Source organism: Trichosurus vulpecula, chromosome 6 (assembly GCF_011100635.1).
Source record: "Trichosurus vulpecula isolate mTriVul1 chromosome 6, mTriVul1.pri, whole genome shotgun sequence".
NCBI lineage: Eukaryota > Metazoa > Chordata > Mammalia > Diprotodontia > Phalangeridae > Trichosurus > Trichosurus vulpecula.
Window position 1 is genome coordinate 156,395,992 of NC_050578.1, and position 27,058 is coordinate 156,423,049.

General features: G+C 39.1%; 1 protein-coding gene across 2 annotated transcripts in view; it reads right to left on the minus strand.

Moving 5' to 3' along the window:
* The window catches only part of PDGFRA (platelet derived growth factor receptor alpha), a 49,721-nt gene that overhangs the window by 15,355 nt on the left and 7,308 nt on the right, over positions 1 to 27,058 (minus strand). For both annotated transcript variants that reach the window (XM_036762623.1, XM_036762624.1), the window contains exons 2-12: positions 20,877 to 20,937; positions 18,927 to 19,244; positions 14,475 to 14,738; positions 13,305 to 13,435; positions 11,042 to 11,213; positions 10,753 to 10,942; positions 7,381 to 7,496; positions 6,094 to 6,220; positions 4,573 to 4,760; positions 3,332 to 3,426; positions 3,083 to 3,215 (exon numbers count right to left, since the gene is read on the minus strand). In XM_036762623.1, the coding sequence (XP_036618518.1) occupies positions 3,083 to 3,215; positions 3,332 to 3,426; positions 4,573 to 4,760; positions 6,094 to 6,220; positions 7,381 to 7,496; positions 10,753 to 10,942; positions 11,042 to 11,213; positions 13,305 to 13,435; positions 14,475 to 14,738; positions 18,927 to 19,244; positions 20,877 to 20,925 (1,783 nt within the window). In that variant the 5' untranslated portion in view covers positions 20,926 to 20,937. The remainder of the gene's footprint in view (positions 1 to 3,082; positions 3,216 to 3,331; positions 3,427 to 4,572; positions 4,761 to 6,093; positions 6,221 to 7,380; positions 7,497 to 10,752; positions 10,943 to 11,041; positions 11,214 to 13,304; positions 13,436 to 14,474; positions 14,739 to 18,926; positions 19,245 to 20,876; positions 20,938 to 27,058) is intronic.

Here is a 27,058-nt window from a genome sequence, read left to right on the forward strand (position 1 = left end):
CACTGACTTCCCCCAATATGTGCTTCCACTCCCCACCCCACTCCCCAAGTATCTACAGGATTATGCTAATCACCATGGAGGAATGTGAACGTGTGATTTCTGCACCCTCAAACAGCTTACGGTATGACAGGAAAGTTTCCAGTGGAGAAAGATCAACAGGCAGGGTGTACTTTGCTTTACATAAAGATGGCTCTGTACTAATATACATATACATACATACATATATATATATATATATATATATACATACACACACATATACACACACATATACACATACATACCCACATATGTATATATGTATGTGTATGTATATGCACAGAGTATAACATAAATATATATACATATGTACATATATACACAATACACACACACACACCCACACACACACACACACACACACACACACACACACATACACACACACACACACACACACACACAGATTTGCATTTTAAATGCCTGAGGAACTTGCTATTTAAGTGAATCCAGTAAAAAGAATCTTGTTTATAAATGTGAATAATCTTATCTAATTAGCACTTTATCACATGCTGTCTTGTTCTCTAATTATTTGTGATGTGGTTAGCTGCTTGAGGACAGGAACTGTCATATATTTATTGCTTTTATTAAAATATCCTTCACAGTACTTGACATCCAATATTTACTTAGTTTATAAATTGAAATTTTAAAATATACTGGACCTAAAACTGTAGTATCTGCATTTGTGATTCTCTGATGGCTATGTAAATTCTTACAGACTTAATAGCCTAATATCTTATTATTCCAGAGAGAGGTTAGCAAACTATAAGCTTATACTGCTACTGTATTTTAAAATGTAAAAACCATTCCTGACTCGAGGTACCACAAAAACACATGGGTTTGACCCTCAGGCAGTAATTTATCCACCACCACCCGACTAAACTGATGCCAAGAATTAAAATTTGCAAAAATAAAATGTAGATTGTCTGACAGAGTGTAAAAATGGTTTTCTTTGTAAACTTTGGGGGAATTGTTGATGGATATTCATTGTAATCTGCTGACAATCAGAAACATGTGGGTTACAATCTGACCTGTGATACTAATCCTATGACACCAGGCAAGTCTCTTAAACTTTATGTGTATCAGGCAACTTTGTAGAACTCATCTACTAAATGAAAATAGATCACAAAATACTTTCTGCAACAATCTGTGTGCTGATTTGTACTTTGTGAGGGAGGCTGTAATGATCATATGACAGAATAGAGTAAAGAAAAAGGAAAGTCAGAGTTATATTTAACCCAAGTAGATTGACTAAGGCCATTGTACCACATCAGTGGTAAACAGGATAGGCCAAGGACCAAGGCAAAGTTTCCTAGGAGAAGGAAATTCTTAGAGGTTTAGAAGCTGTGGGTTCCTGAAGCTTGCATGTCAAAGGTCATGGAGATGAAAAGATAAGATAGTAAGAAAGGCACTGGACTAGTTTTGGAAGTTCAATGTTGGTGAGCTTTGACTGCTCAGTTAATGTGCAAGCTTTTGAGTAACTCTATTCCTACTTCATGTTGTAAACTCAATTTCCCTTACAAATAAAATCCCCACCGAGGTCCACTGGAAGTTGGGACTTAAAAGCGAGAAATCAGGTGGATATTTTACATAGGAGACATTAAGGCTAGCAGAGAAAATCTGGTGGGAGGTGGGAGAGAAAGAAACCAGACTGCAGTGAGACATCCATCCATTGAGCCCCAGTGTTAGTGTCATTGAAAGAACGAAAGAAGATTGAACAAGGGACAAGACTCCCAAACCCAGATTGCTTAAGGTGATCTGTTGGCCCCTAAGCTGTCTTGGAATAATGGGATCTAAGGGGTTCCTTTATAGGAAACAGTACTACCCTTAGTCATTACCTTCAATAGTTCCCTCAATTCTAATAACTGTGGTTCCAGCACTGATATGAGTAATTAGCTCCAATTCAAATTAGATTTTAGATAGATAGACAGTAAATATGGTTTAACTAAAGTTCAAATAATGATAAGGAGATAAAATTTTTATCTTCTTTGCGTTGTGCACAAAATTACCTAATTTTTGTACTGTGTGTATCTATCCATCCATCTATCTTTCTATCTATCTATCGAGAGTGTTTCCTGCAAGCATATATGTTTGAAGATGGGACCAACTAGAATATGGTGCTTGGGTTTGGATCAAACAGTTATCAAGGGTCAAAATTAAATTCAGCATGTGATTCATAAATGTAGCAAATAAGACCATTGTAGGAGATGCATTAGTGCCTCGCATTAAGTACCAGCTGAGTACTTATGGTGGCACCAATAGCTATCACAGTGAAGCTTTCTGACGTCCTGCGTTCTTTCATTCATAACTTGATAAAAATATGTTCTCTTGGATTAGAGTGTCTTTCTCTTCATCTAATCACAAGTTTGAAATGGAAAGATGGTAATGAGCTTTAGCTTTCGCTTTGGCTGTTTTAGCTTTTCTATGCTTAAAAAACATCCCACAAAAATTTTTTTTTTCTGACAGAAGGAACATAGACATGTTCAGAATGCATTGGATCAAAATATCTTTAGTGGTTGCCTCCATTTGTATATCATCTGTTCCTTTTTAGTTACAGAAATACATTTTATTTCATTTTCTGTTATTCCCAAAGAAAAGCCATTGGATAGATGTTTTGCCAGGCCTTCACATAGTCTCTTTCCTTTGTCTGAATTTCCTTAACTATAATTTGCTTGGCAACATGATGAAAAAAAGATTATTGCTGTGATTCAATAACATGGATCATTCTGAAGGCAAATTTCCACAGCAGGATCCAGCCAGGCGTTCCACACATCTTGCTCAGGAGTACTCATTTCCCCACATATCTTCAAGGAACACAATCGAAAGTCCTTTGAAGTCAAGAATCAAAACATACCTCTCATTACTGCTACCTGTGAGACCTTCGTCAACGTATTTACCTGTTGGGTCTTCATTTTTTCAACTGTAAAATTGGACTAGATGGCCTCTGAGGTCCTTTCCAATTCTTAATCTATGACTGTATGAAATATCAAAGCTGTTTCTCACTCCTAGGAAGGATAAGATGTTGGGCAAAGAAAACACCTACCCAGGACTAGCCCATCTCTAGGAAACTCCCATCTTGAGTCATAAGGCAGCTGCATCGGATCCACATAAATGTACTCGTGGCCATCAGGGCTGATGGACTCAATGACTCTCCACCGAATTTCATACCTGGGTTTCTGCAATTCAAAGGGTGGACAGTTTTAGAAGTTCATAGATTACTAGAAGAATATACCTATGTTTGATTTGACTTTAGCATCATCAGCTGGGGCTGCACCCCTTTATTGGTACTCACCTGCTTCCATATGACAATCAGGATAATGAGGGAAAAGATGATAATCACTAGCAGCACAAGGACTGAGGCAGCCACTGTCAATTCTGAACGCACAGCTGAAGAAGAAAAAGAAAAAGGAACATTTACTGAAAATTTCCTCATGGACCTTTGTCACATTCACTTGTTTTTGGAAGATTCTTTGACTTCCTGCTTATGTAAGCTATGCAAATAAGCCCAAAAGATCTTACCATCCTTTCAACCCTTTTTTTTTTTGCTCATCCCCCATCCATAAGGAATAAACTACAATCCACATTCTCCAGCCTCCTTACAAAGTTCCTCCCTAATTGTAATACACTCCCCCCAACCCCTACCCTAATTATGTAGAGACATCATGGATTGACAATAAGATACCAGTCAAAGTTGGAGGTAGTAGGATTTTATTCACCAGGCTCTAATAAGTAGCCTAGGATCCTTATTTCCAAGGTTCTTCTAACAGAGACATCTCATGGGACAAGTCCCCACAGCATGAATCCAGAAAATACATGATTTTGTTGGCATCTTATGCCAGAGAGGAGGAGAGTAGGGGGAGGGGAGGGGAAGGGAAGGAGAGGGGAGGGAAGGGGAGGGGAGGGGAACGAAGGAGACCCTTTTGCATACTCTTGAATTCATATTTTAATAGTTAGCCTGAATTCCTGCTCTATAACATGTACCCAGCAAAAATGCCATCTGACCATGCTGCTAGTTTTCTCCTATTAATAATCCTGACCTAGTTACTTTTAATGTCTGTCTTGTTGCAGAGTTGTGTGTATGAGTGGTAAAGACCTGTGTTAAGTCCCGATTATTTTTTAAACAAGAATTCCAAAAATTTAAATTCTGATGGTTACAAAGGAATCATCAAAAATTAAAGAAGTGATTAAAATAAGACACAGAATTTCAGACCTCCACTCAGGTGGTAACAAAAGGAACAAAACTGGCCTTGAAGACCAAGTTTCTTATTCCAGCTCTAACACTTACTATATAAATGCACACAAGTCATTTGACCCCTCTGGGTCTCAGTTTTCTCATCTATAAAATGGAAATATTACCCACAAACCCTATTTCACTTTGAGGAAAGAGCTTTGTCAACTTAGGGAATTCATGGGGACAGGAAATGAAAGCTGCAACTCTAGTCAATGAACCTTCTCCCTCCAATGCCATAAGATTGATTAGACAGAAAGAGGGTGCTACTCAAGTTTCTACTGACTGAGTACCAACTAACTCACCAGGAGCCACAAGTTTCAGTTCCCGGGTAACGGCCCCAAGAGAGTTCTTTGCTAGGCATCGCACGGCCATAGTGTTTTCAATTTTGTTGAAGGTCACTTGGCTCTTCACCATACTACTCTCGTGTCTCTGTGTAGTTATGTCAGACATGTTGCTGGCCAAAAGTGTCCATGAAGTTTCATTATTACACCTGTATAAGAGAATAAGAATACACTTAAGTCGAATTTTAGTTACCATGGCTAATAGAGCAGATAATCCAGAACAAATTGCTCATTTGCCTTCAGAAGGGCTTTCTGGAAGCCACACGATCATCTTATTTTATGCTAAGAAATTATAATGAAGGGCAGCTAGGTAGCTCAGTGTATAAAGCACCAGCCCTGGAGCCAGGAAGACCTGAGTTCAAATCCAACCTGAGAGATTTACTTGCTCTGTGACCCTGGGCAAGTCAACCTGGCTTATCTCCACACACAAAAAAGTTATAATAGAAGCAGTTGTGTTTGAGTCTGACTTCAGCCATGTACTATCAACCCATTTGAACTTGTACATGTCAACTCCTCAGGGCCTTGGATTCCTCATCTGTAAAATGAGATGAACTAGATGGCATCTAATGTGTCTTCCAGCTCTAAATCTAAGCTCCTATGAGCACTGAGAAGGAAGCTGTCCTGAGTTGAGTTCTGCCTGCCAATTACTAAGTGGAAATTTAGTTTTCTAAGTCTTTATTTGCTCCTCTCTAAAGTGGGGTTTATAGCACCTGTCCAATCTATCTCCTAAAGTGGAAATAAGTTAGGATGATATGAAATTGTTTTACAATTAGTAGCAGTATTATTAACATTACTAAATATTAACATTATTAACATTATTATTAAAACTAGGTTTTGATCTCTGGATTTATTAGTGGGAAATGATAAGAAGCAAAAATGGTAAAGTGATTAACATACTAGAAACATAAACTATACATATCCTTTGACTAAAAGATAGCACTCCCAGGAATTTACAGATCAGATAAGCTACATGCCATGTAAAGAAAATGAGCTAAGAATATTGAGAGCAAAAAAAGAAGTTGAAAAGTTGAAAGAAAAATTACTACTCATTCAAAATCTTGTAATTCAAATATTTCTCACCCTTTTAAAGAAAGTCTCTTGGTTACCTTCCTCTCCATCCACACAATGGCCACTCTGTTTCTAGACACCCATTTTCCAGATGCAAACACTGATCCCTTAAAGTCACATCAGATGGCTGGTGTTTTCTCTCTGCTGGACTGCAGAGATGCTTTTTTTTGCCCCTTCTTACACACAAAGTAAGTCAATTATACCCAGTAATCTAGCAGTAACTTCCTCTTTAACCAAGAGTTCAAATAGAGATGGGATGGGGTCAATAAGATCCCCTTCAATCACAGCCAGTGTGATTCTGCGACTTCCCAGAAGTCACACATGAGAAAAGAGCTAACAGAGTCAACATGGCGGATACTAAATTCAGGAGAGGAGGAATCTGATGGAAAGAGAAAGGAATGATTGGCTTCTTACTTTGTAATATCCTTGCAAATCATCCATTCCACAGCTGGAAGCGGTGTCCCTTCTGCTATGCATTTGACCGTCTGCCCACTTGCAGAGCCATGGTTGTCATCCTCCAGGTCCAGAATAGAAGCCGGAACTAAAAGACAAGATTCAAAGACATCATTCCATTGTTTTTAGCAGCCACGTGGATGATGAAAACAATAGAAAACAAATAATCAGAGCTTGTACGTTCAAACACGTTGCCCTCACAGAAGAAAACTACTCATCAGTGAAAACAAACCCAGTTGCTGAGAAAGTTTTCAGTTTAGTACCATAGAAATACCTTGGAAACATGGCCCACAGTTCTCTTCACCAGAAAGGGTAAAATCTTAACAGAGCTGAGATTATCTAATATGAAGGGGGGACGGAAAACTGGTGCTCAGCTAAGCTGTTCTCCAGGAAAATTCTTTATGTCCACTGAGGTCCCTCCCAACGCTGCAATTCTATGATTCCGTGACTTTTAATGCATCTAGAGAAGCTGGATAATTCTGATAAAATAATTTTCTTTTTTTTTTTGATAAAATAATTTTCAAAGAGCCTTTAAGTGCAGCATTAAGCTTCAGTTACCAAAATAATTCACCTTTGCCCAACTGGAATTTCTAGGGTTGAAAAACATCAGATCATTAAAGGAACATTGGCCACCTGGGCTCTGTACTATGCCCAGTTTAGCAGGTCACCTTGTGTAATTCCAAAAGAGTGGAGGTCCCAGAGGTGGTCATCACACCTGGCCCACACCCTGGCACCTTGGGAAAGTTCCAATGTCTTTTCAGGAGCTCTGTGAGGTTCAGATTTGTGTCACAGTAGGTTTGGGAGAGCCATTCTGGTCGGTACCCATTGTAAAATGTCTATTTCTGTAGTACCAGGGCTCTTTTCTGAATTCTAAACCATTCCACAGAGGTTCTATGGCTTTCCATTAGAGGATGAAGGACCCCGCCCAGCATGTCTACTCTTTCCTCTAGGTAGTGGGCTTTAGAAACAGAGGCTGGCAGCTATTTTCGGGTTGCACTGGTACTGATACCCAATCTCAGAGTGGCTCTGGACTCCCAGAGCCACCTGGGTCCAGAAGACCTGGCAGACATCTCCTAGCACAATGGTGTCACTACCCCCTGGTGCCATGCACGTGGGGGCTGGCCATCAGTGGCTCTGATCTTTTCTACATGGGAGAAAAAAAGGCAAGAAGCCAGGCATTCCTTGAGATTAAATGTCATTATTCTTATGCCATATCAACCCCAACTAATATTCATTCTCTTGACTTACCTTGAATTGTAAGTTCAAAAGTATAATTCTTAATATCATCCTCATTTTGAGCCATAATAGTATAATATCCACTGTCTTCTTCCTTAGCACGAATCAGTTTTAACTTGCTTTGATATCTATAAAGAAAGGGGCTTTTTAAAGATATATTTCTACTTCAAACATTAGCAAAATAAAGCCCAAACATCTTTATGAAAGTAATAGCAAACAATTACAGATTTCAATGAATAAATAGTTTGAAATATATATTGTATAGAAGTCAGATCTTAAAAATATTTTTCATGTTCATAGCATCTCTTTTCCAAGACTCCCAGTGTGCTTTGTACATACTGAAATTCCCAATATTGGAGAGCAGATACTTAAAAGATCAGAAATGAATGGGTACATATGGGACTGTGGGAAATGACCATGGTGCTATTGGAAAGAAGCACAACAGGGCATGACTTATGAGGGGGTGTGGCTTCACAGACAGAACACCTGACTCAGGCGAAAGCAGATACCTTGTTGTCCCACCTTGGCAACAGGAGACTTGTATGACAACTCACTCAGCCTCATTCAGAGGCTTGTTCTCATCTGAGAACAATGGAGAAAGTTCTGGCTTTACAGTCAGAGGACTTCAGTTTGAGCCTTAGCTCTTCTACTTCATAACTACCTGACACTGGAAAAGTTACTTCAACTCTCTGGGTCCATTTCCTAATCTAAGAAATGAGAGAGCTGAACTAGGAGGCCTCTGGGGTCCCTTTCAGTTCTGAATCTATGAGCCTGTAATTTATAAAATGGAGGGAATAATACTCTCTACCTAGTTCACAATGTTATCAAAGGAACCAGAGCAACCTTTGATTTTTGCCTTAGTTCCCCCCTCTTTCTTTAAAAATGTGTTTCCCTTCTAAAGTTTTCATAGAATGCTCTGTTATGGTTTTCTTCTTGACTGCCAAGATCCCTCCTGACTCCATAATTCTACAATTCCATAATTTTCTATTTAAAATGCATCATGCAATGTGGTGTAACATGTTGATCTAAGTCTAATTTCTGCCAGACTGCTTTTCAGTTTTCCCAGCAATTTTTATCAAATAGGGACTTCTTTCTTCTCTCTTCGGTTTTGGTAGCGTGTAACTATTCATAATGGGGCAGCTAGGTGGAGTAGCAGACAGAGCACCAGGCCTGAGTTCAAATGTGACCTCAGACACTTACTAGCTGTGTGACCCTGGACAAGTCACTTAACACTGTTTGCCTCAGTTTCCTGATCTGTAAAATGAGCTGGGGAAAGAAATGGCAAACCACTTCAGTATCACTGCCAAGAAAATCCCAAATGGGGTCACAGAGAGTCAGGCATGACTGAAAAATGACTCAACCACAACTATTCATAGTAGGTTCTGATCATTCTTCTAATTTCTTCTGGTTTTGTTGTGATTTCGCCTTGTTCTTTTGCTATACATGTCTTTTCCATTGTTCTGTGTAAGCTTATGATACATAGGTGTGACCATGGCTGACAAAAGGCAATCCTAATTGAGAAAAGTTCACGCTGTCAGATGCAAAGGATTCTTTCATTTGCAACTACAACCAACTATGCTCTGAGCCTCCTTTTCACTGGGTCCCCTCACCCTTGCCTTTCTGCCTCATCTAGCTCCTTATGTGAATAGGACTGTTCTAGCTCTGACTCTGATGTGCTGGATTGGTTTCTCTCACTATGGCTTCCTGGCAGTCCACAGGGATGCCACAATTGAGCTTATGGTCTCCTTTAAGATATTCCCTGTCCACCCTGTTGGTGGTCACTGTGACTCTGTACTCCAGAAGGGGACCCTGCTATCATATGCTTACCATACAAGCTCATCCTTCAAGATATGGGGTGCACTATCTAATCTTTCCATACTGGCAGATTATTCCATTCTATCACCTTGAGGTGCATGAGCCTGTCTTACCATTCAGTGTTAATTTCAGCTCATACATTATGTTCAATTTTTCAGATGCAATATCAAGACTATATCCAAGGTCTCCCGGGTGGAGATAAAAGGGGACATTTTTCATTGATCTTTGATACAGAGATGACAAAGTTGGAGTGTACTTTGTCTATACTCTGTCCCTCAATCTCCCAAAAGCCATTCTGGCATTACTGGTATTTTTACTCCCTTTTCAATCACTGTACTGCCTGGGTAAAAGAATTCAGATATTTTCTCTGCATCCTGAGAGCTCACTGCCAAAAATGTTTCTCCTCACAAACTGCAGAAGGAATTTTGTTCAGGCAGGGGGAAAAAAAAATCACATCTGAGCATGAAATTTGTTAGATATTCTAAAAAAGGGCTCTTTTGATAGAGAACTGCACTACTAAGATTTATTTCCACTTCTCTCTAGGATGGGTTGTAATCTTGACTGGATACAACGTTCTGGACTAGCTGACCTTTCAAAAAACACTTTTTATCCTAGAATTTATTATTCTAATTTTAGAGATGCTAAAAGGGCCCTCAAAAAAGAACATGCAGTCTTTCCCCAGGCAGCTAGGTGGCTCAGCGGACAGAACGCTAGACTTGGGAGCCAGGAAGACTTAAGTTCAAATCTAGCCTCAAACATTCACTAGCTACGTGACCCTGGGCAAGTCACTTAACCTGTTTGCCTCAGTTTCCTCATCTGCAAAATGTGAATGATAATAGCGAACATGCCAGGGTTGTCGTGAGGATCCAATGAGATAGTATTTGTAAAACATCTTACAAACGTTAAAGTGGCATATAAATGCTGGCCATTGCCGTCGTCGTTGTTATCACTGTTATCGCTTTTAGGGTAGTAAACTATTGCTATTCCCTAGTTTACAGATGGCACCCAGAAGGTAAGTGATTTAGCTAAGGTCCCACAACTAGCTGAGTAGCAGAGAGGGCAGCAGAAGCCGGGTCTCCTGCCTCCTTTGTCATTCTTGTACCATGCCATATTGCCTTGTGCTAATTAAGCCAGTGAAGCCTTCTTAACTATTCATTAGCGAAGCAGAGCTACCATATACCATACATCTACTGTTCACATAGGGCTGTGGGATTTTTGACAATATGTTAAATCCAAGTGGCTCCAATCCTGCTGCCCTTCTCCAGGCCAAAATTCCATGAGACAGCTGGATCTGGCCATCTGTCTTCAATTGGAGGAGAGGTTTTACAACTTATGGCTCTTCCTAATGTAATCATTAAACACTTACCAGGATGCCATTACCTTATTACAACGTTTGAGACAAAAGAATTTTGTCCTTTATGCTTCATGGCCAACCTTATGGCTCTTTGAATTGATTTCATTTATAGTCTGGTTCATAAGACACGTATAATTCCCTTGCTAGGAACACACTTATAAAATCAGAGGCAACAGTCATGATAAAAGACTTACTTGGGAAAGGTCTTTCTTTACCTTATTTCCTGGATCTTATCTAAGCCAGTGATGATTTCGGTCAGATTCTCAATCACGGTCATATTGTCCTTAAGCCAGGATATCTTTGGTGGTGGATACGCTTGAACATCCACTACAAAATGGCGGACTTCGTGCAAGTTAATGGTTTCCATCTGGCTGAAGTTGGGTTTGAGCTCAATAAATCCCTTCTCTATAAATAGAAAGGTTTCAATTAATAAGGACTGCCACAAAGTAGAAGGGTGACATTGCTAAATGAGACTTTATATAGACATAAAGGGTCAAATCATACCGTGAACAGAAATGGTGACTTTCTTAATCTCTTTAGTTTCCTTGGTAGCATGACGGGCAGCACATTCATAGTCTCCACTGTCTTTCACTGTCACCTTAGGGACAGTCAACGTATACACCAACTTGAGAGATGGAACTTTGATTTCATCAACTTTCAAAATGCCTTTGTTTTTCTATATCAGAAAGAGAGGGAAATTACCTTTAGATTATCTACCTCCAAGAAATGGAAAGAGTACTTTTGAATGGCAAGACTCAAAAAAAGAGCAAACTGGTAAGCAAAGAACAGGTAGCTCCATATGATCTGTTTTACCCAGAAAGGGTTAATACATGGTTGTTGAATGAATACATGAATGAATGAGAATTTCTCTTCAATGCATGGGGTTTTCCCTAGACTAAATATGAAAGTCTCACTCTCTTCTTTCAGCTAATATGCTTGCTATAAAAGCCTTTTCTTTAGCACCAGGTTAAAGATGCCACTGATACTCCATGGCTATGAATCACAAAATACCACAACCTCAGGAGAATCAAAATCACAGGCTACCCAAAAGGCCAATGAATTGAAAACTGCATAATGGGTAGAAGCAATAATACAATTAACTGACATCTATAAAATAAACTGACTTCTGTTTTAAGGCTTTGCAAAGCATTTTATAAACAATATTTGATGCTAATTACAACCCTGTGAAGTTATAAATATTTTTTTTCCATTTTACAGATAAGGTAATTAAGGTTCAATCAGGTTAAATGACTTTCCCAGAGTCACATAGCTTGCAAGAGCATGAGGCAGGATTTGAACTCAGGTCTTCAAGACTCCAAGTCAAGTATGCTTTCCAAGATATTATGCTTCTGAATTTTGCCAATACTAACTTGTGGGACAGATGATCTAAAATATATCACCAAAGACATTAAACAGAACCATATAAATGGAGGTAGACTGAGCATATAGCAAGAATGAGAGATAAGGGGCAGCTAGGTGGCACAGTGAATAGAGCGTCGGCCCTGGAGTCAAGAGGACCTGAGTTCAAATCCAGCCTCAGACACATGACATGCTTACTACCTGCGTGACCTTGGGCAAGTCACTTAACCCCAACTGCCCTGCCTTCCCCCTCCAAAAAAACAAAAAAAGAATGAGAGATAACGAGTAATCAAAGGAAGACCTCTAGATTTCTAGGTAAATAATCTATGGAGTATTTATGATAGGTGGTGCAGCAGGTAGAGCACCAGGCCTGGAATCAGGAAGACCTGAGTTCAAATCCAGCTTCAGACACTTACTAGCTGTGTGACTCTGGGCAAGTCACTTGACCCCATTTGCCTCAGTTTCCTCATCTGTAAAATGAGCTGAAGAAGGAAAAGTAAACCACCCCAATATCTTTGCCAAGAAAACCCCAAAATGGGTCAGACAGAAGTGAAATAGTTAAAGAACATTTGTGGTAGGACACAAGATATAAAGGCATAAAAAAAGATGGTTATTTATCACAGTGTAGAGAGTACCTAAATCAGAGAGATGACAGATTCATCAATCTAGACAGGTCAGATAAGAGTTGAAGTCATAAGGATCAGTTCCCTAATGGTAAGGCTATAAAGAAAGGTAAATGGACCAAGGAAAGAACCTTGAGATGTGCCTACAGTTTAACGGGCAGAAAGAATGGTGGTGAGGTGGTAGCAGAAGTAGGAAAATACCATGTCATGAGAGTTAGGGAGCAGTTTCAGGAAAGGGATTATTAATGGTATTGAATGCAAAGAAAATGTGTTCAGAGACCTGAGGATTCATGTCTGTCATCTTAATGACCAATAAACCAATCCGTAGAATTACTTTTCTTTTTTTTATATTTCCAATGTCTTTTTAAAAAGTCATTATAGCAATTATAGTCTTTGTGATCTTCCTTTTTAAATATTTGCCACTATTTTGGTTCTCAAAAATATAATGCATGTTTTTCATACATTCTAAACCTTTAATAGAAGAAGGGACTGACTAACGTTTATCAAATCTACACCTTGTTCATTCAAATTCTTTCATAGACCATATAATTTTAGGGCTGAAAGAAATTTCTGTGATTTAGTCCAACCTTTTCATTATATACATGAATAAACCGGCCTAAAAAGGGGAACTGTTCAAAGTCTAGTTAGAGGCTGCCTTGGGACGAGAACCTAGGTCTCCCTACTCTTGACCCATCCTCTTCTCACTATCCCATGCACCTTCTCCAAGAGTTAGGAGAAAACATGACTTTCGTTCTCAAAACAAAAATCCAAAGGAAGGCACATACCACTTTCCCAGGGTAATTCCACTGAAGGTCAACCACCTCATTGTGCAAGACAGCACAAGTTACAACAAGCGTCTCTCCTGTTTTATAAACGGTTTTCACTGCCTCGATCTCAACTTCAAGTTCTGGGGTGGCTACAGGAAAAAGACAAGGAATGCATTTAAATACAGTCAGATGTACAAAGGGAATTCTCAGTGAGGAATTGACAAGTGACTATCATTTTTGGAGGTTTAAGGTCTTCTTTAGTTTCAAATAGTTTTCAATGCAAATTTAATTGGTTTTATTATTATCATTTAAAGCTATTTAATAGCTTTTAATAATCTATAATAATAATTTAATAATTAATAATAGCTTTTTAATAATTTAATAATGTTCAACTTATTACATATTGGGCAAATAAATATAAAATGATACAGGAGAAAGCTTTTAAAAATTCTCTGTGTATCTATAAGTATATATATACATATATAGTAAACATGCATCCATATATACATATACATGCACACACACACACATACACATATACATATATCCCTGTAAAGGATTTTGACATGGCAAAATTCTAAAAACTCCTTAAATTGACTTCTCTTGTTTGGGACACATATCACATTGATAGCTGGCCCCAAAATGGAATACTATGATTTTTTTGTGCATGGCACATTTGGCACAGCCATTCAAAGAGAGACTAGAGCTTCAGACAAGAGCAAGAGATAAATTTAAAAGTATGAGTGGGGCTCTTCTTTCTTTTACATGGGAGAATACACTGAGCTTAAAGGAGAGGAGCAAATTCATTATTCAACAGTAATTTTAAAAAAATAAATGGAATTCTACTATGTCAAGACTTAAACCTAATTATTCTGGGTGAAACTGGCACAAGTCTTAACCTGTTGCTATGAATAAGGTATAACATACTCTACTATTATCAGGGAAGTCACATCTCAACTAGTCAAAACCCAACAAAATAGATGATTTAATTCATTATGTTTAATATGTTTTTGTACCCCAGATTTAAGATATGGGGATAAATGCACCTCCAAATTTTCCATATAAAAGATTTAGTTTAAAAATAAAAGCTACTTACAGGGTTTTAGAAGGGAGCGATAGAGGCAGGAAAGGAGAGAGGAAAAAGGAAACGGAGGAAAGAAGAGGGGATGAGAAAAGGAGAAAACCTACCTGTTATTGTATAAATGTTGAATGGACTCGTTTGGAACTTTTTCCCTTTGATGACTGTCTCACACTTGAATTGTCCCATGGCAAAGTTTCCAACAAATCCCTGTCTGCTATCGTAGAATGCATGTACCACTTTGTCCTCACTGTTGAGTAGGGTCACTTGAGCCTGAGGATCAGTTGTGCGACATGGAATAGTGACAGAATCATGTTCCTCCGCAAAAATTAAATGGTCAACCGTGGCAGAAGGTACAAAGGCTTCATCTGGATCTGTTGGAAGCAACAACACAAAGTAGTCATTTTCATCACTGCACAAGCATCCAGAAGATGCAGTTTAAAGGCACTGGCCGTCACAAATGATGGATGGAATGGAATTGCAGTCAATTGCCAAGCATAAGCTGTAACAGTCTACTTACAATCTAAAAATACTGATGATACACATCCATATTAATCAGAAATTCACTGGTAATTTCCAAAATTAAGTATCATGTTCCATCTTCATTTTATGAAATACAGGGGTCTCCAGAGGAATAGAAGGATTTAGCAGTAACTAAGAGGATCTGAATCAAGGTCATATCTAAAGCCTTGAACAGCAGTGCAAGAGATGGAGGGTCATGTAGAAGGAACAGCATCAATCAGGATGGCCAAAACACAGAATACATGAAAGGAAGTAAAAAGACTGGAAAGGTAGGATATGGCCAGGATGTGAATCACAGGACAAACAGAACTTTATATTTGATCCCAGAGCTAATTAGGAGTGACCATAGCTAATTGAATAGAGAGAAGACATGGTCAGACCTATAGGAGATGGGTCAAAGTGGAGACAGAGTTGAGACAGGAAAATTCATTAGAAAGGTATTAAAATAGTCCTGATGAGAGATGATAAGGACCTGAACAAGTGGTGATTATGTGAAACAGGGACCACGTGAATGTGAAGATTTGGCAATGGAATGAATATGTAGGGGAATGAGAGTAGGGAGTGGATGATAACCCTGAGTTACAAGCCTGGGTAACTGGGAACAATTATAAGAAAACTGAGAAGAGAGAAAGATTTAAGGGGAAAAGACAATGAATTCTGTTGTGGATATTGAGTTTGAGGACAGAAGATTTGGTTTGAGATGTCCAAAAGGCAGGTAGTATTGTGGGACTATAATTCAGGAGAGAGTAGGGCTAGATATATCAATCTGGGAATCCTCCCAATAGAGATGATAATTGAACCACAGGAGATGTTGAGAGGACCAAGAGAGAGAGAAGAAGAAGAGAAGAGGACCAAGGACAGAGCCTTTGGAAATACCACAGTCAGTGGCACATTATGGATGAAAAACTAGCCAAAAAGATTAAGAAAGAATGGTCAAACAAACTGGAGAAGGGCTGAGGGAGACCAGAGACCAGAGCATCCAGGAGGAAAGAGAAGGTGAACAAAGAATGTTAAAGGTTAAAGAAAGATCACAAAGGACAACTGAGAAAAGACCATTAGACCTGGCAATTAAGCAAACACTGGAGAGAATAGTTGCGGCTGGGTAATGAGATCAGGTGTAAGAAATGAGATCAGGAGTAAGAATGCAGAGTGAGAGGAAAGAAGTAGAGAAGGGAGAACAGATTTATGATGGTAGCTAGCAGAGATGGTTAGATCAAATGAGGTGCGGGGTGTGTGGTGTGGTGTGGTGTGTGTGTGTGTGTGTGTGTGTGTGGTGTGTGTGTGTAGTGTGTGTGTGTGTGTGTGTGGTGTTGTGTTTTAAGGATAGAGAGATGTGGGTACATTTGTAGGCAAAAGGAAGGAGCCAGTAGATCTTCATATTCTTTTGCACATATTTGTCTCAAAGAGGAACTTCATGGATCCACAGCAAATGTTTCAGGCTTGAATATTAGGGTTAAACAATAAAGGTAGAAAAAGAAGGCAGTACATACTATGACCATACAATGAAGTGAATAAGAGAATAACGGAAAAGCTGTTTTAATATTTTATGAATTTAAAGTAGTTTAATTATAAATCATTACTAAGCAAGTTTAATTACTTGTATTGGCATTCAATAAATTTTTTTTAATATATCATTTAATTGCCGATGATTCCATTACGCTTTATCCAAACAAGAGGCATCAAATGCTACAACATTTCACTTTGATTTGGTTGAGAACTTTTCTTTAGCTAAATAGTAATGGCATTGGTAGAAAATAAATAGTTTAGATCAGCAAAAAATATTTCTTTCCACCATTAGGAACCACATGACTAAGAGGCAGGATAGTATCCTAAAAGGAACAATGGGTCCCACTGATCATCTTTTAAAAAACAAAGATTCTGGATTAAGAGTGGGAAGACCTAGGTTGGAATCCTGACTCAATCGCTTCCCAGCCACAGGACCACAGGACAGTTACTGTTCTTTGCTGCAGTTTCCTCATCTTTAAAATACAGACAACAAAGCATGCGCTTACTTTCTTCACAAGACTGTTGTGGAGTGGATGCTTTTTAAATTCTAAAGAAAATTGTCAGATGTGAGCTATTCAAACGATGATTCTTGGAGAACAGAAGTCAGGATATCTGATTTCTTGTCCTGATTATACCATGTGGCTATGTGATCTTGGACAAGTCACTCACGTGGTTTTCTCATGAGTAAAATGAGAGGGTTGAAGTAGACGATCTGAGATTCTTTTTAGCTCCCAATTGCGATTAGAACTAGGATATGAATAAACCTAAAAACTCCCTAGGAAAAAACCAGCTAACCTGCCTTTGAACCCTGCAATCCTAACAGAAAAAAGCATAATAAGAATCTGTTTTGTTTTGAACCCTCAGCTGCCTGTGGCCAGATCTATTGAAATAAGTACAAATATTTTTACTTTTTTAAATAAAATTTCAAGTGCTAAGTAAGATTTATAACTCAGACCAATCAATATTTAATAAGGTCATGGCTAGCATACCACAAAGTGGCTAACATCATACTGTCTGTGAGCATTTCCTTTTCTAAAGAAAACCATTTACTTAATTTAATCCAACCTGGTCACAGCTAAAATTTTGGGCCTTTGAGCAAAAATGCCAGAAAGAGCTTGCCTGCCCTTTATTAATGACAAAACAAAACAGATCTCTAGCTCCCTGGGTCAAGAAGGGTCTTCTTGGGTGGTGTTTATACCCCGAGGAGAGAAAAGGAGGATTTTGATGTTTTCCCCATGCAGACAAACTCCCCCCCACCTTGAGTAATTAACCCTTAACACAGTGATGGGCTGAATGACTGATCTGCAGCAAAGGGAGCTCCCCAAACATTTAGAGGATTTAGCTAGAGTGAGCGATGCATAGAAATACAGCATTTTGTATGTAAATATTGTCTTGGGCGGGGCAATAATAAAAATCAAACTACCCCTGGCTGAATGAGAACTATAAAACTGGTAGGAGTCTCCTTCCAAGGGAGTTCTCCCTGTCTTGTGACCTCTAGGTTGATCTCTTGGAGCTCTTCAGCCTCTGGTCACCAAGTCCTACAGGCACTGCCTGCATTGGCATCCGTTCACTTGGGCTGGAATGCTTAGGATTTATGGTTGGAGTTTTATGGTATCTGTTCTTTAAGCAAAGTATTTTAATCACTTCTCCCCTGGGAGTCCCCTTTTTTTCTGTGTGATACTGACATGCCCTTTCCACAAGGATGTCATACTTCATAATAGTAGCTTATGTTTTCTAAGAAATACGTAAGAAGCACTTTCACACCTGTAATTTGATTCTACCCCTGTGAGGTCGCTAAGGCAAGCATTATACCCATTTTACAGATGAGGCAGCTAAGGCTCAGCTATTCAATGACTTCCCCAAGGTCACACTGCTCCTAAGTGCTTGAACCAGGAGGGCTTCAGTTCCTAAGACTTGAACCCAGGTCTGCTTTCTGATTCCAAATCCAGTGCTCTTTTCACCATATCACATCCCCTCTTCTTTTTTCAAGTTATGCAAGTTAAAGATAACAACATAGTATCGTGATGTATGTACTGGAAAGATACATTCAATCCTACTCTATCTCCATACGGACTTGGCGAAATTGGCATTAACATGAAATGATGGTCCATCCCTGTCACTGTTGCTATTTCTTGGTTCCAAACAGGTTATGGGGTTGGTATAGAGAGTATAGGGAAGGAAGTAGTCTAAATGTACTGAAGCTCCCTTCCAAGTCTGAGCCAGTGAATAGGAGTTTTTTCCCTCTTAATCCCTGATTTCACAACTACAACACAATAATAATAATAATAATAATCTTTGCTCTTTAGAAGGCTCAAACCCTAAAGTCTGATAGGAGAATGATTGGCTTTGTTCTTTGTTTTGATTAAGTCTGGAAAATACTATGGGAATAAAGATGTAGGGACGGTTGTATTCTAAGTCCTGGTTTTGTCTTCCAGTGCTGATGGCTTCCCCCAGATCAACATGCTTCCTGGAATTCAACTTGAGTCAACACATCAGACAGGGAAATGATAAAACTGCTTGAGTTTCAGACTCACCTGGCACATAGATGTAGATGTCTTTGCCTTCGACTTCAGTCTCCTCTGTCTGAGTATGGTTGTAGTAACAAGTGTACAGCCCTGTGTGTACAGCTGAGGCATTGACCACTTCCAGGACCGTCACAAAAAGGCCACTGTTATTCTCCTCATTTCTGACTTCTATTTTTTGGTCCTCTTCATCCTGCATGGGGTACTGCCAGCTCACTTCACTGTCCCCAGAGCATCTTAGGGTAAAAGATGAATGCAGCTGCACAACCTTTTCATCCTCATTGGGAAAGACAGTGGGTAATGGAAGCTGGCAAAATGTGAGCCACGGCCCTGTGAAAGGAAACCCTTTCTGAATGAGATGCTTCAAGAAAGGACGGTCTCACTGAGGGAGACTGTGGGAAGCAAAAGGAGCAGCTTATCCCGACAGGGACCCCTTCTATGTAAAGTTCGTTAGCATGGAACCCTACACAAGATCGGACTATAGCAGACACAGCATCTGCAAGGATGGCTCATTAAAATGTCTGAGATTCCCCTCCCTCCAATTCCCACGAAACTTTCCAGATTCAGACCCCCTCCAAATGACATGTGCATGTGTGTACAAATTAAACACCAACATTTAACTTTTAACACTGTGCAATGTTAGTATGGAATGACCAACAGAATAATAGAATCAAGCATTCGTGGGCTCATTATGATGGAATTCTGTTAAGAGAATCCCAGGGTCACATGGGATGAGAATTGGACCTGATGGATACCAACTGAACAAGCTTCATTTGTGTTTGCAAATTACACACATTATACTTGTTACAACTAACTTTGGCAAGCTTGCTCCACTCCAATTAATTCAAGAAAATAGAGCAGGGTGATAGGTCCTTTAATTGTGTGGTTCTACAATCAGTCCAAAGGGGAGGCCTAAACACCTGGGTCCTATTCCTGAATTCAATTCTCTGCCTCCACTTTCAGCCTCTGTTCTCCCAACTACAGAACTGATATGAAAAGAGACATTTTAAAAACATGAATTGGCTCTATCCTTCTCCCTGAAGTCTACAAGATGGAATTACACCCCAATGAAGGATTTGGTGATTGCTATAAGAGGCTCTAAGAGCATGTTTACAGGCAGCCCCAAACTCACCCAACCACGGCTGATGAGGTGCAATAAGCCACAGCTACTAAATCTTTTCTCCTACTCAACTCTACCTTATGGACAAGGCCTAAGGCATCATCCACCAGAGGGAAGTTAGGGGCTTTAATTCTTTCAGACTACAGGGAAAATGGAATGTTCAGTGCTGTAGACATTACATTCACAAAGACCAAACATCTGTGTGAAAAACAAAAAATGATGTCAATTATCCAGATGTTCAGCCTAAACGTCATTCTTCTGCGACTGTGGTTCTCCCCAAAACCTCACTGTTCTCTACCAGTTTGTCATGAAGGTATTGGTGAGAACCTGCCTCAGCGATTTGGAAGCAGATTTAAGAATCTTCCCTTTACAAAAAGTTAATTGCCAGAGATGATGATAATGATGAAGATAATGATTTCTCTCCCTTGGATATCTTAGCATGCCTAGTTGAGCTGCCTTCAATAGACTGCTGCAAGGAGAACAAGGGAGAATTTGACCCATTATTATCATTAGCACTCTAAATGTTCTGGTCTTACATGTAATAAAAATGCATTTTGATGGACTTCTTTTAAATGGAAACTAGAAGATACATCTGTATCACAACAAGCAAAATGAATTGAATATCAGAAATAATTATCTAGAAAATTCAGGAAGGGGAAAGGAGGCTGAAAACCTGAGTTTTACAATCTCCTGTTCATACTTTCCTGGAATCCCTGGATTAGCATTTAATTCAGCACTTTTTTTGCCTGTATGAACAGCAAGATGAAAAAAATCTGAAAAGCACAAATCTCAGCCAAGACTCACAATTAAACACTAACACAAGGTAAAATTGGCATCCTTACCTGTGAGGAGACATCCCAAGACCAGGAACGCCCATGGGGAGGCACCCATAGTTACAGAAAACTGAAATAGCAAAAGACCAAGCAAAAATACAGTTAATTTTTAGAGCCCAGTGAGATATCCATAAACTTCCTGCTCAGTGGTTTTCCCCTAATTCTCGTATCTGGAAGCCACACTACAACTCTGACCAAACCGGGCTAAGAAATGAATCCAGTTCCTCCCATTAGTTCTAATTCTTCTTTACATCATGACTAATATAAAAATGTATTTAATATAAACGTGTAAGTAGAGCTTATATCAGACCACACGTCTTGGGGAAGAGGGAGGAGAACATGGGGGAGGAAATTCAAAACCTTATGGAAGTGTATGTTGAAAACTAAAAATAAAAAAATTATTTTTTTTAAAAGACATGAACCCAGGAAAAATTCAGAGGAGATTCTTTCCCATCCCACTATTTCCTCTGCCCATGGAAAATAGCTTTTTTGCTACTTGTTCAGGCTGGAAGGAAGAAGAGAACTGAATATGTTTGAACTGAATATGATTAAACTGAATCTTACGTTCTATGAATAAAACTATTGCACTGAAAAGTCTTTTTATTCTCTAATTATAACAAATTTCTATATCCTCATATAGGAGTGCAGGTATCATCATTCCCATTTTACAGACACACACAGACACATACACAAAACTGTGTCTCAAGATGAAACGGTGTAACAACAATGTTGTTGTTATAGCTGTTGTAGGGGTGAAAGACCATCAACAAACGCACACAGGAGGGCTGCCAGCACAGGTTCTTTAATCTGCTTTTCTAAGGAAAGCAACTTTAAGGGGTTAACAATCTTACTTTAATTAAACATACATACATCATTCACTTAGTTCAGGGGGAAAAGCCAGCACCCTGAACTTCAGAGCAAATACAAACAGAAATTACAAACAGAGACAACATAAACAGATCATCATTTTTGTCTAACCAAGTCACAATACATAGTTGCCAGAGAAGCACCAACATCTGCAGTTTCAAAACAGAAAAGGGTGGGGGGCGGGGCCCTCCTTCAGCTACCCAGAGTCTTGTCACCAACACTCTTCCAAAGAGTGTGCTCCTAAAGGCATGTCTCATGTACATGTACATGTCTCAGAGTCGAAGGGCATCACAACCATGCAACTCAAACCCACGTGACCTAAATGCTTCTTCAGGGTCAAAGGGTATCACAACCATGGGACTCAAACTCATGTGAACTAGACCTTCCCTTGGTGGAAGCAGGTCATCAAAGACTCCTGAATCACTTAAAGATTCCTTAGTGCTGAGAAGCACTCCAAAACACAGACAACAAAAAGTTCACTTTGCTTGCCATTACATTTGAAAGGCAAGACACAGGACAGCTAGGTGGTGTAGTGGATAGAGCACTGGCCCTAAAGGCAGGAAGATTGGAGTTCTATATGGGAATATAGCCTCAAATGTGTGACCCTGGGCAAGTCACTTAACCCTGCCTCAAAAAAAAAGAAAAGGAAGTGAAAGGCAAGACTCATCAAAGGTACTTGATTACCTCAGCATTCCAAAAGAGAAAAACAATAAAAAAAAAGTCCCACCTTAATTACCATAACAAATGGCTTGCCTAAGACCACACAACTAATTTGTATCAGAGAAATTCAATTCCATGTTCCCTTCACCATACCAAACTGACTCCCAACAAACTTTTTTAGAATCATGATATACTGATGACTAATTAAAATTATTTGGTCTCCTTAGCTACTAAAATGAAACACTCTTCTGAGTTTATACTTTTTGTCTTCAGCAGTTGAGCATGATTTTTAAATTACCCACTGAATGAAGTATATTCCATTAGACGCTAAGTTCTTCAACCATTCTAAATTCTACTTAAAGTGCAAAATGAAGTTAGCAAAGCCAGAAAACCAATAGCCAATGGCAACACTGGAAATGGGAACAATCAGTACAAAGTAATCGAAAGCAAATTTTGTGACATCCTAAGAAGAGCCCTGACCCCAAAGAAGAGCTATGAAAGAACATCTTCTCCCCACCACGCCTTTGCAGAGCTCGGGCCCAGGAGTTATGGAACACTGCATGTCACATCAAGCTTTTCCAATATGTTGATGGATTTTAATGCTTTTTTTTTCTATTTCCTTTTTTTTTTTTAAGGAATTACTTTCTGGGAAGGGGCAGAAAGGCTACGAAAAAAATCTAGGTGATGTATCAAAATCTAAAAAAAAAATCCTGAATTCCCTGGCACCATAATAGGAAAGCAAATAGAGATAATTTGTTTCTACACTTTCCACTTTCTTATCATTTTAATCCAAATAAATGTGAATACTTTTTTAGCTCACATGCAGCTACAGAAACATTCAGATGTTCAGGTTTACAAAGAATGCACCCCATCATATCATAAAAAGCAGAAACAGCAACCAATTTAGTTTAATAATCATTTAGTAAATACCTCCTATGTGCAGAGCACTCACTGGGCTACGGGCTGATAGGGGTACAAATTGTAATAACAAGTCACTTCACTGCCCTTGCTTTCCCGGAGAATCTGGGAGAAAGATACAACACATGTCCAAATAACTAAGAGAAATCAATACAAAATTAGGATACAAATGAGTTCTGAACCAAGGGTGGGAGTCAGAACAGACCTGGCCAAAGACCTCTAGACATCTGAGCAGACTCTTAAAGATTAGCCATAATCTCAACTAGCAGAAATTGTGGGGAAGGTCTTCTAATCTGAGGAAACAGCACCAAGAAATACAGTACAGCAAAGCAGACAAAACATGTAAATGAGATGGCATACACTCCAGTTTGATTGGAGGGTAGAAAAAATAGGGAGTTCCAAATATTTTTAAACTATTAAAGTACAAGAGGGCACTAAAGACTTTTGGGGGCATGCTGTATACCTAAAACATATGTGATAATATTAGGGGTGGGTGCAGATTTTAGAAGGCTTTGAATGCAAAGGGAAGCTGGCGAAGGATTCTCAGCAGAAGAGCCACAGAGTTTATGTATGAGTAAGTTTAATCTGGCAGCAGTATGATGTGTGATGAGGGAAAAGAAGATTGAAAAACTCTACAAATGAAAATTTTTTAAAGTTTTCTTAACAATCTTAGTTTCTGTTGCTCATAAGGCTTTCCAAACCTCCTAATTTTTGGACTAAAATTTTCCATGTTTGTTGTCATAGATTACAACCAAATGTGCAATGGGACCTTCTTTACATACTTTAATGAAGCATTTTTTTTTAAAGAGTCTAAATTTGCTTTGGGAGTATCATTTAAAAAGGGGTTCTATTCTTTACTAACACTGTAAAAATTTCCTTGGAATTAACCAAAGGTGTTGCTGCCAGTGTCCAGATTTGTTGAAAATTTCAAACACATAAATCAGGAAAGCCCAAGTTAAGTAAGTGCTCCTTAAAGACTCCTGTGACACAGAATGTTCTTATATGTTCCAGGTACATCTGGGGCCTCAGAGTAGAACTTCTAGCACATTTTACAGGAATTCTGTATCCGGAGTCCTAAACAATGAATGAATGAACGCTACTTTTTCCACTGGAAGACAAGGAGGCAGTTTGAATTATACCCCAAGGCAGAAGGCAGAAAAGGAGGAAAACGAAATAGAGATGCCTGGGGAACAGAAGACGGAGAGAAAGAAAAAAGAAACAACTGAAAAAAGAGTGACCAAATGATAATGACAGTCGTAGCTTCCCTACCCCTATTCTTAGGAACTCTATAAAAATCTCTCTCTTCATTTTTTTCCTTAATTTTGTTATCTCTCTCTTTCTCCATTTCACTGTACACCCACACCTATCAAATATTCTTAATTCATTATACAAAAGTAATAAAAAAGGGAAGTAATAAGACCTTCAAGCATTAAAATTCTCATAAAAAGTCAACTATTGGTACTGATGTTAAGGTGTGCAGGTACTCTAGGTTACATGGAGCCCAGTATGTAACTGACTTTAGAGAAATTACGGCTTTGAACAGGATACACTTTTCTGAGTGGTCATCTCCAAACAAATCCTAGAATCACAGATTTAGAGGTGGAAGGTACCTTGGAGGCCAACTAGTCTAATCGCCTATTACAGAAAAGGAAACTAAGCCCTAAAGAGGCAAACTTATTTGTCCAAGGTCACACAAGGAGTAAATGACACATAGAATTTGAACCCAAGTTCTCTGGCTCAATACCCACCCAAGTATCCTTGTGCTGTCTATGGAAATTCAACTCAATCCAATTTAACATATGGTTATATGTCTATAAAGTACTGGGCATGGCTCTAGGTGCTGGGCCAATGGAAGAGCTCAGTGAGCGTGGAAGATAACCGTATCATTGCCACAGATTTATAGCCTTTTCTAAATCTTATGCCTAGCTAAGACACAGAAAATAGGAACAGTAATGGCTATGCTGTTGAGTTGTTTGTCATTCCTACCCTCTGTCCTACCCTCTGTGACCCCATTTGGGGTTTTCTTGGCAAAGATACTAAGGTGGTGTGCCATTTCCTTCTCCAGCTTATTTTACAGATGAGGAACTGAGGGAAAGGGTTAAGTGACTTGCCCAGGGTCATGCAGCTAGTAAGTGTCTGCAGCTGGACTGGAACTCCCAGAAGATGAGTCTTCCTGACTCCTGACCTGACATTCTATCCACTGTGTCACCTAGCTTCCCCAGTAATGGTTATACTGTGGAATAACTGGATTGTTTAAGACAATTCATAAATACTACATGTACCCCATGGTACTCAGTAGATTATGGACTGTTTTTTTTTTCCTGTTGATTTAACCATTTGATGTATCAAGCACATCTCTGCTGGAGCCTGATCACCTCTTCCCCCCCACCATTATAGCCACATAGTTGCAGAAGCCAGATTTCTAATTGGCTGGCTTCCATCAGGAAAAATGTGTTTCTGTTTGTGTTAAGGACTGGGGGGGGTGGGGTAGGGGAAAGCGGTTCCCTAGTATAAAATAGTAGGGTCCTCTTGTTTATTCTGGGCAGAAAATGCATGAATGATAATCTAAATATTTCAGCTATGCCCCACACTATTTCCTAACGTAAATTGTAGCATTCTTTCTCTCTACCCCTCACAACAGGGGGAGAAAACACAATACAGTCACACAGTGTTAGCTGGCTGGCAATGCACTGGGATGCTGACAATTCTCTGTGCAGTGGGGCTTCCACACTGTGGCCAGCACAGCATGCCAGCCAAGCTGAGCCTGGCTAGTCTTATTTACTACAATTAGCAGTAATGGCCTATGTGTTTATGTATCAACCTCCCACTGATAATAGACTTAGGGAAACTTCAAAGAGGTCCTCCAGAACCAGCCTCCTTTCTTGGTTTTATCCCATTTTGATCCTGTATTTCTTTAGATAGACTTACCCACTATGTATCTTTAAAGCATTCCCAGGCTTAAAGGAGGGACTGATTGCTCATGGGCCCCTGCTCTGAAGATAGTTTTACCCTTTCCAGACTCTGCCAGATTTCCTTCTGCTTTTTTCAGATTGAGAAATTCTGCTGCCCTGCGTATATTACTGAAAAACATTGAAAATGAGGCAAGGAAACAGACCTCACTGGAAAAAGAGATAATGCTCTGAATGTCCAACATCAACATATGCTTACTAAAAACTTGTTTCCACAACAGAACTGGGAGCCCTCATAGGAATCTAAGTATGTTATAAACACTTTGCATTCACAGATGTATACCTCAAAGGTAAACATTACTAGAACACACTCCTAGCTTCCCCCAAGGCTAATGAAAATCAATAGCTGAGACATTAAATTAGATCATGTACCAGATGATAACTGAAATTTTTGGGTAGTTACGACTCTTACTATTATGTACTTTCAGAGATGGGGATAAGACACTTTATTTCAATGACTTTACAAAACTTCCTTACATCTTCTTTTACAAATTCTTCTATCACACTGCCCACTCAAAAGAAAGATGCATAAAATACAAACAGTTGTAAAGGCAGAAAAGTAAAGGCTAGGATGTTAAATCATGTTTCAGAAATCAGGATTATCATCGGAATTTTGTTTAAAAAGCCATATGCTAGACTCCAAGTAAGATAGGGAATAGAAAAGATATAAGATCCATTCTTGAGATGTCAGAGACAAAGAGGCAACTCAACATCTGGGAAGAGAGTTAGATTTCTGTCATCATTTAAACTCCTTGGTCTTTGTGTTCTCCCCTCCCC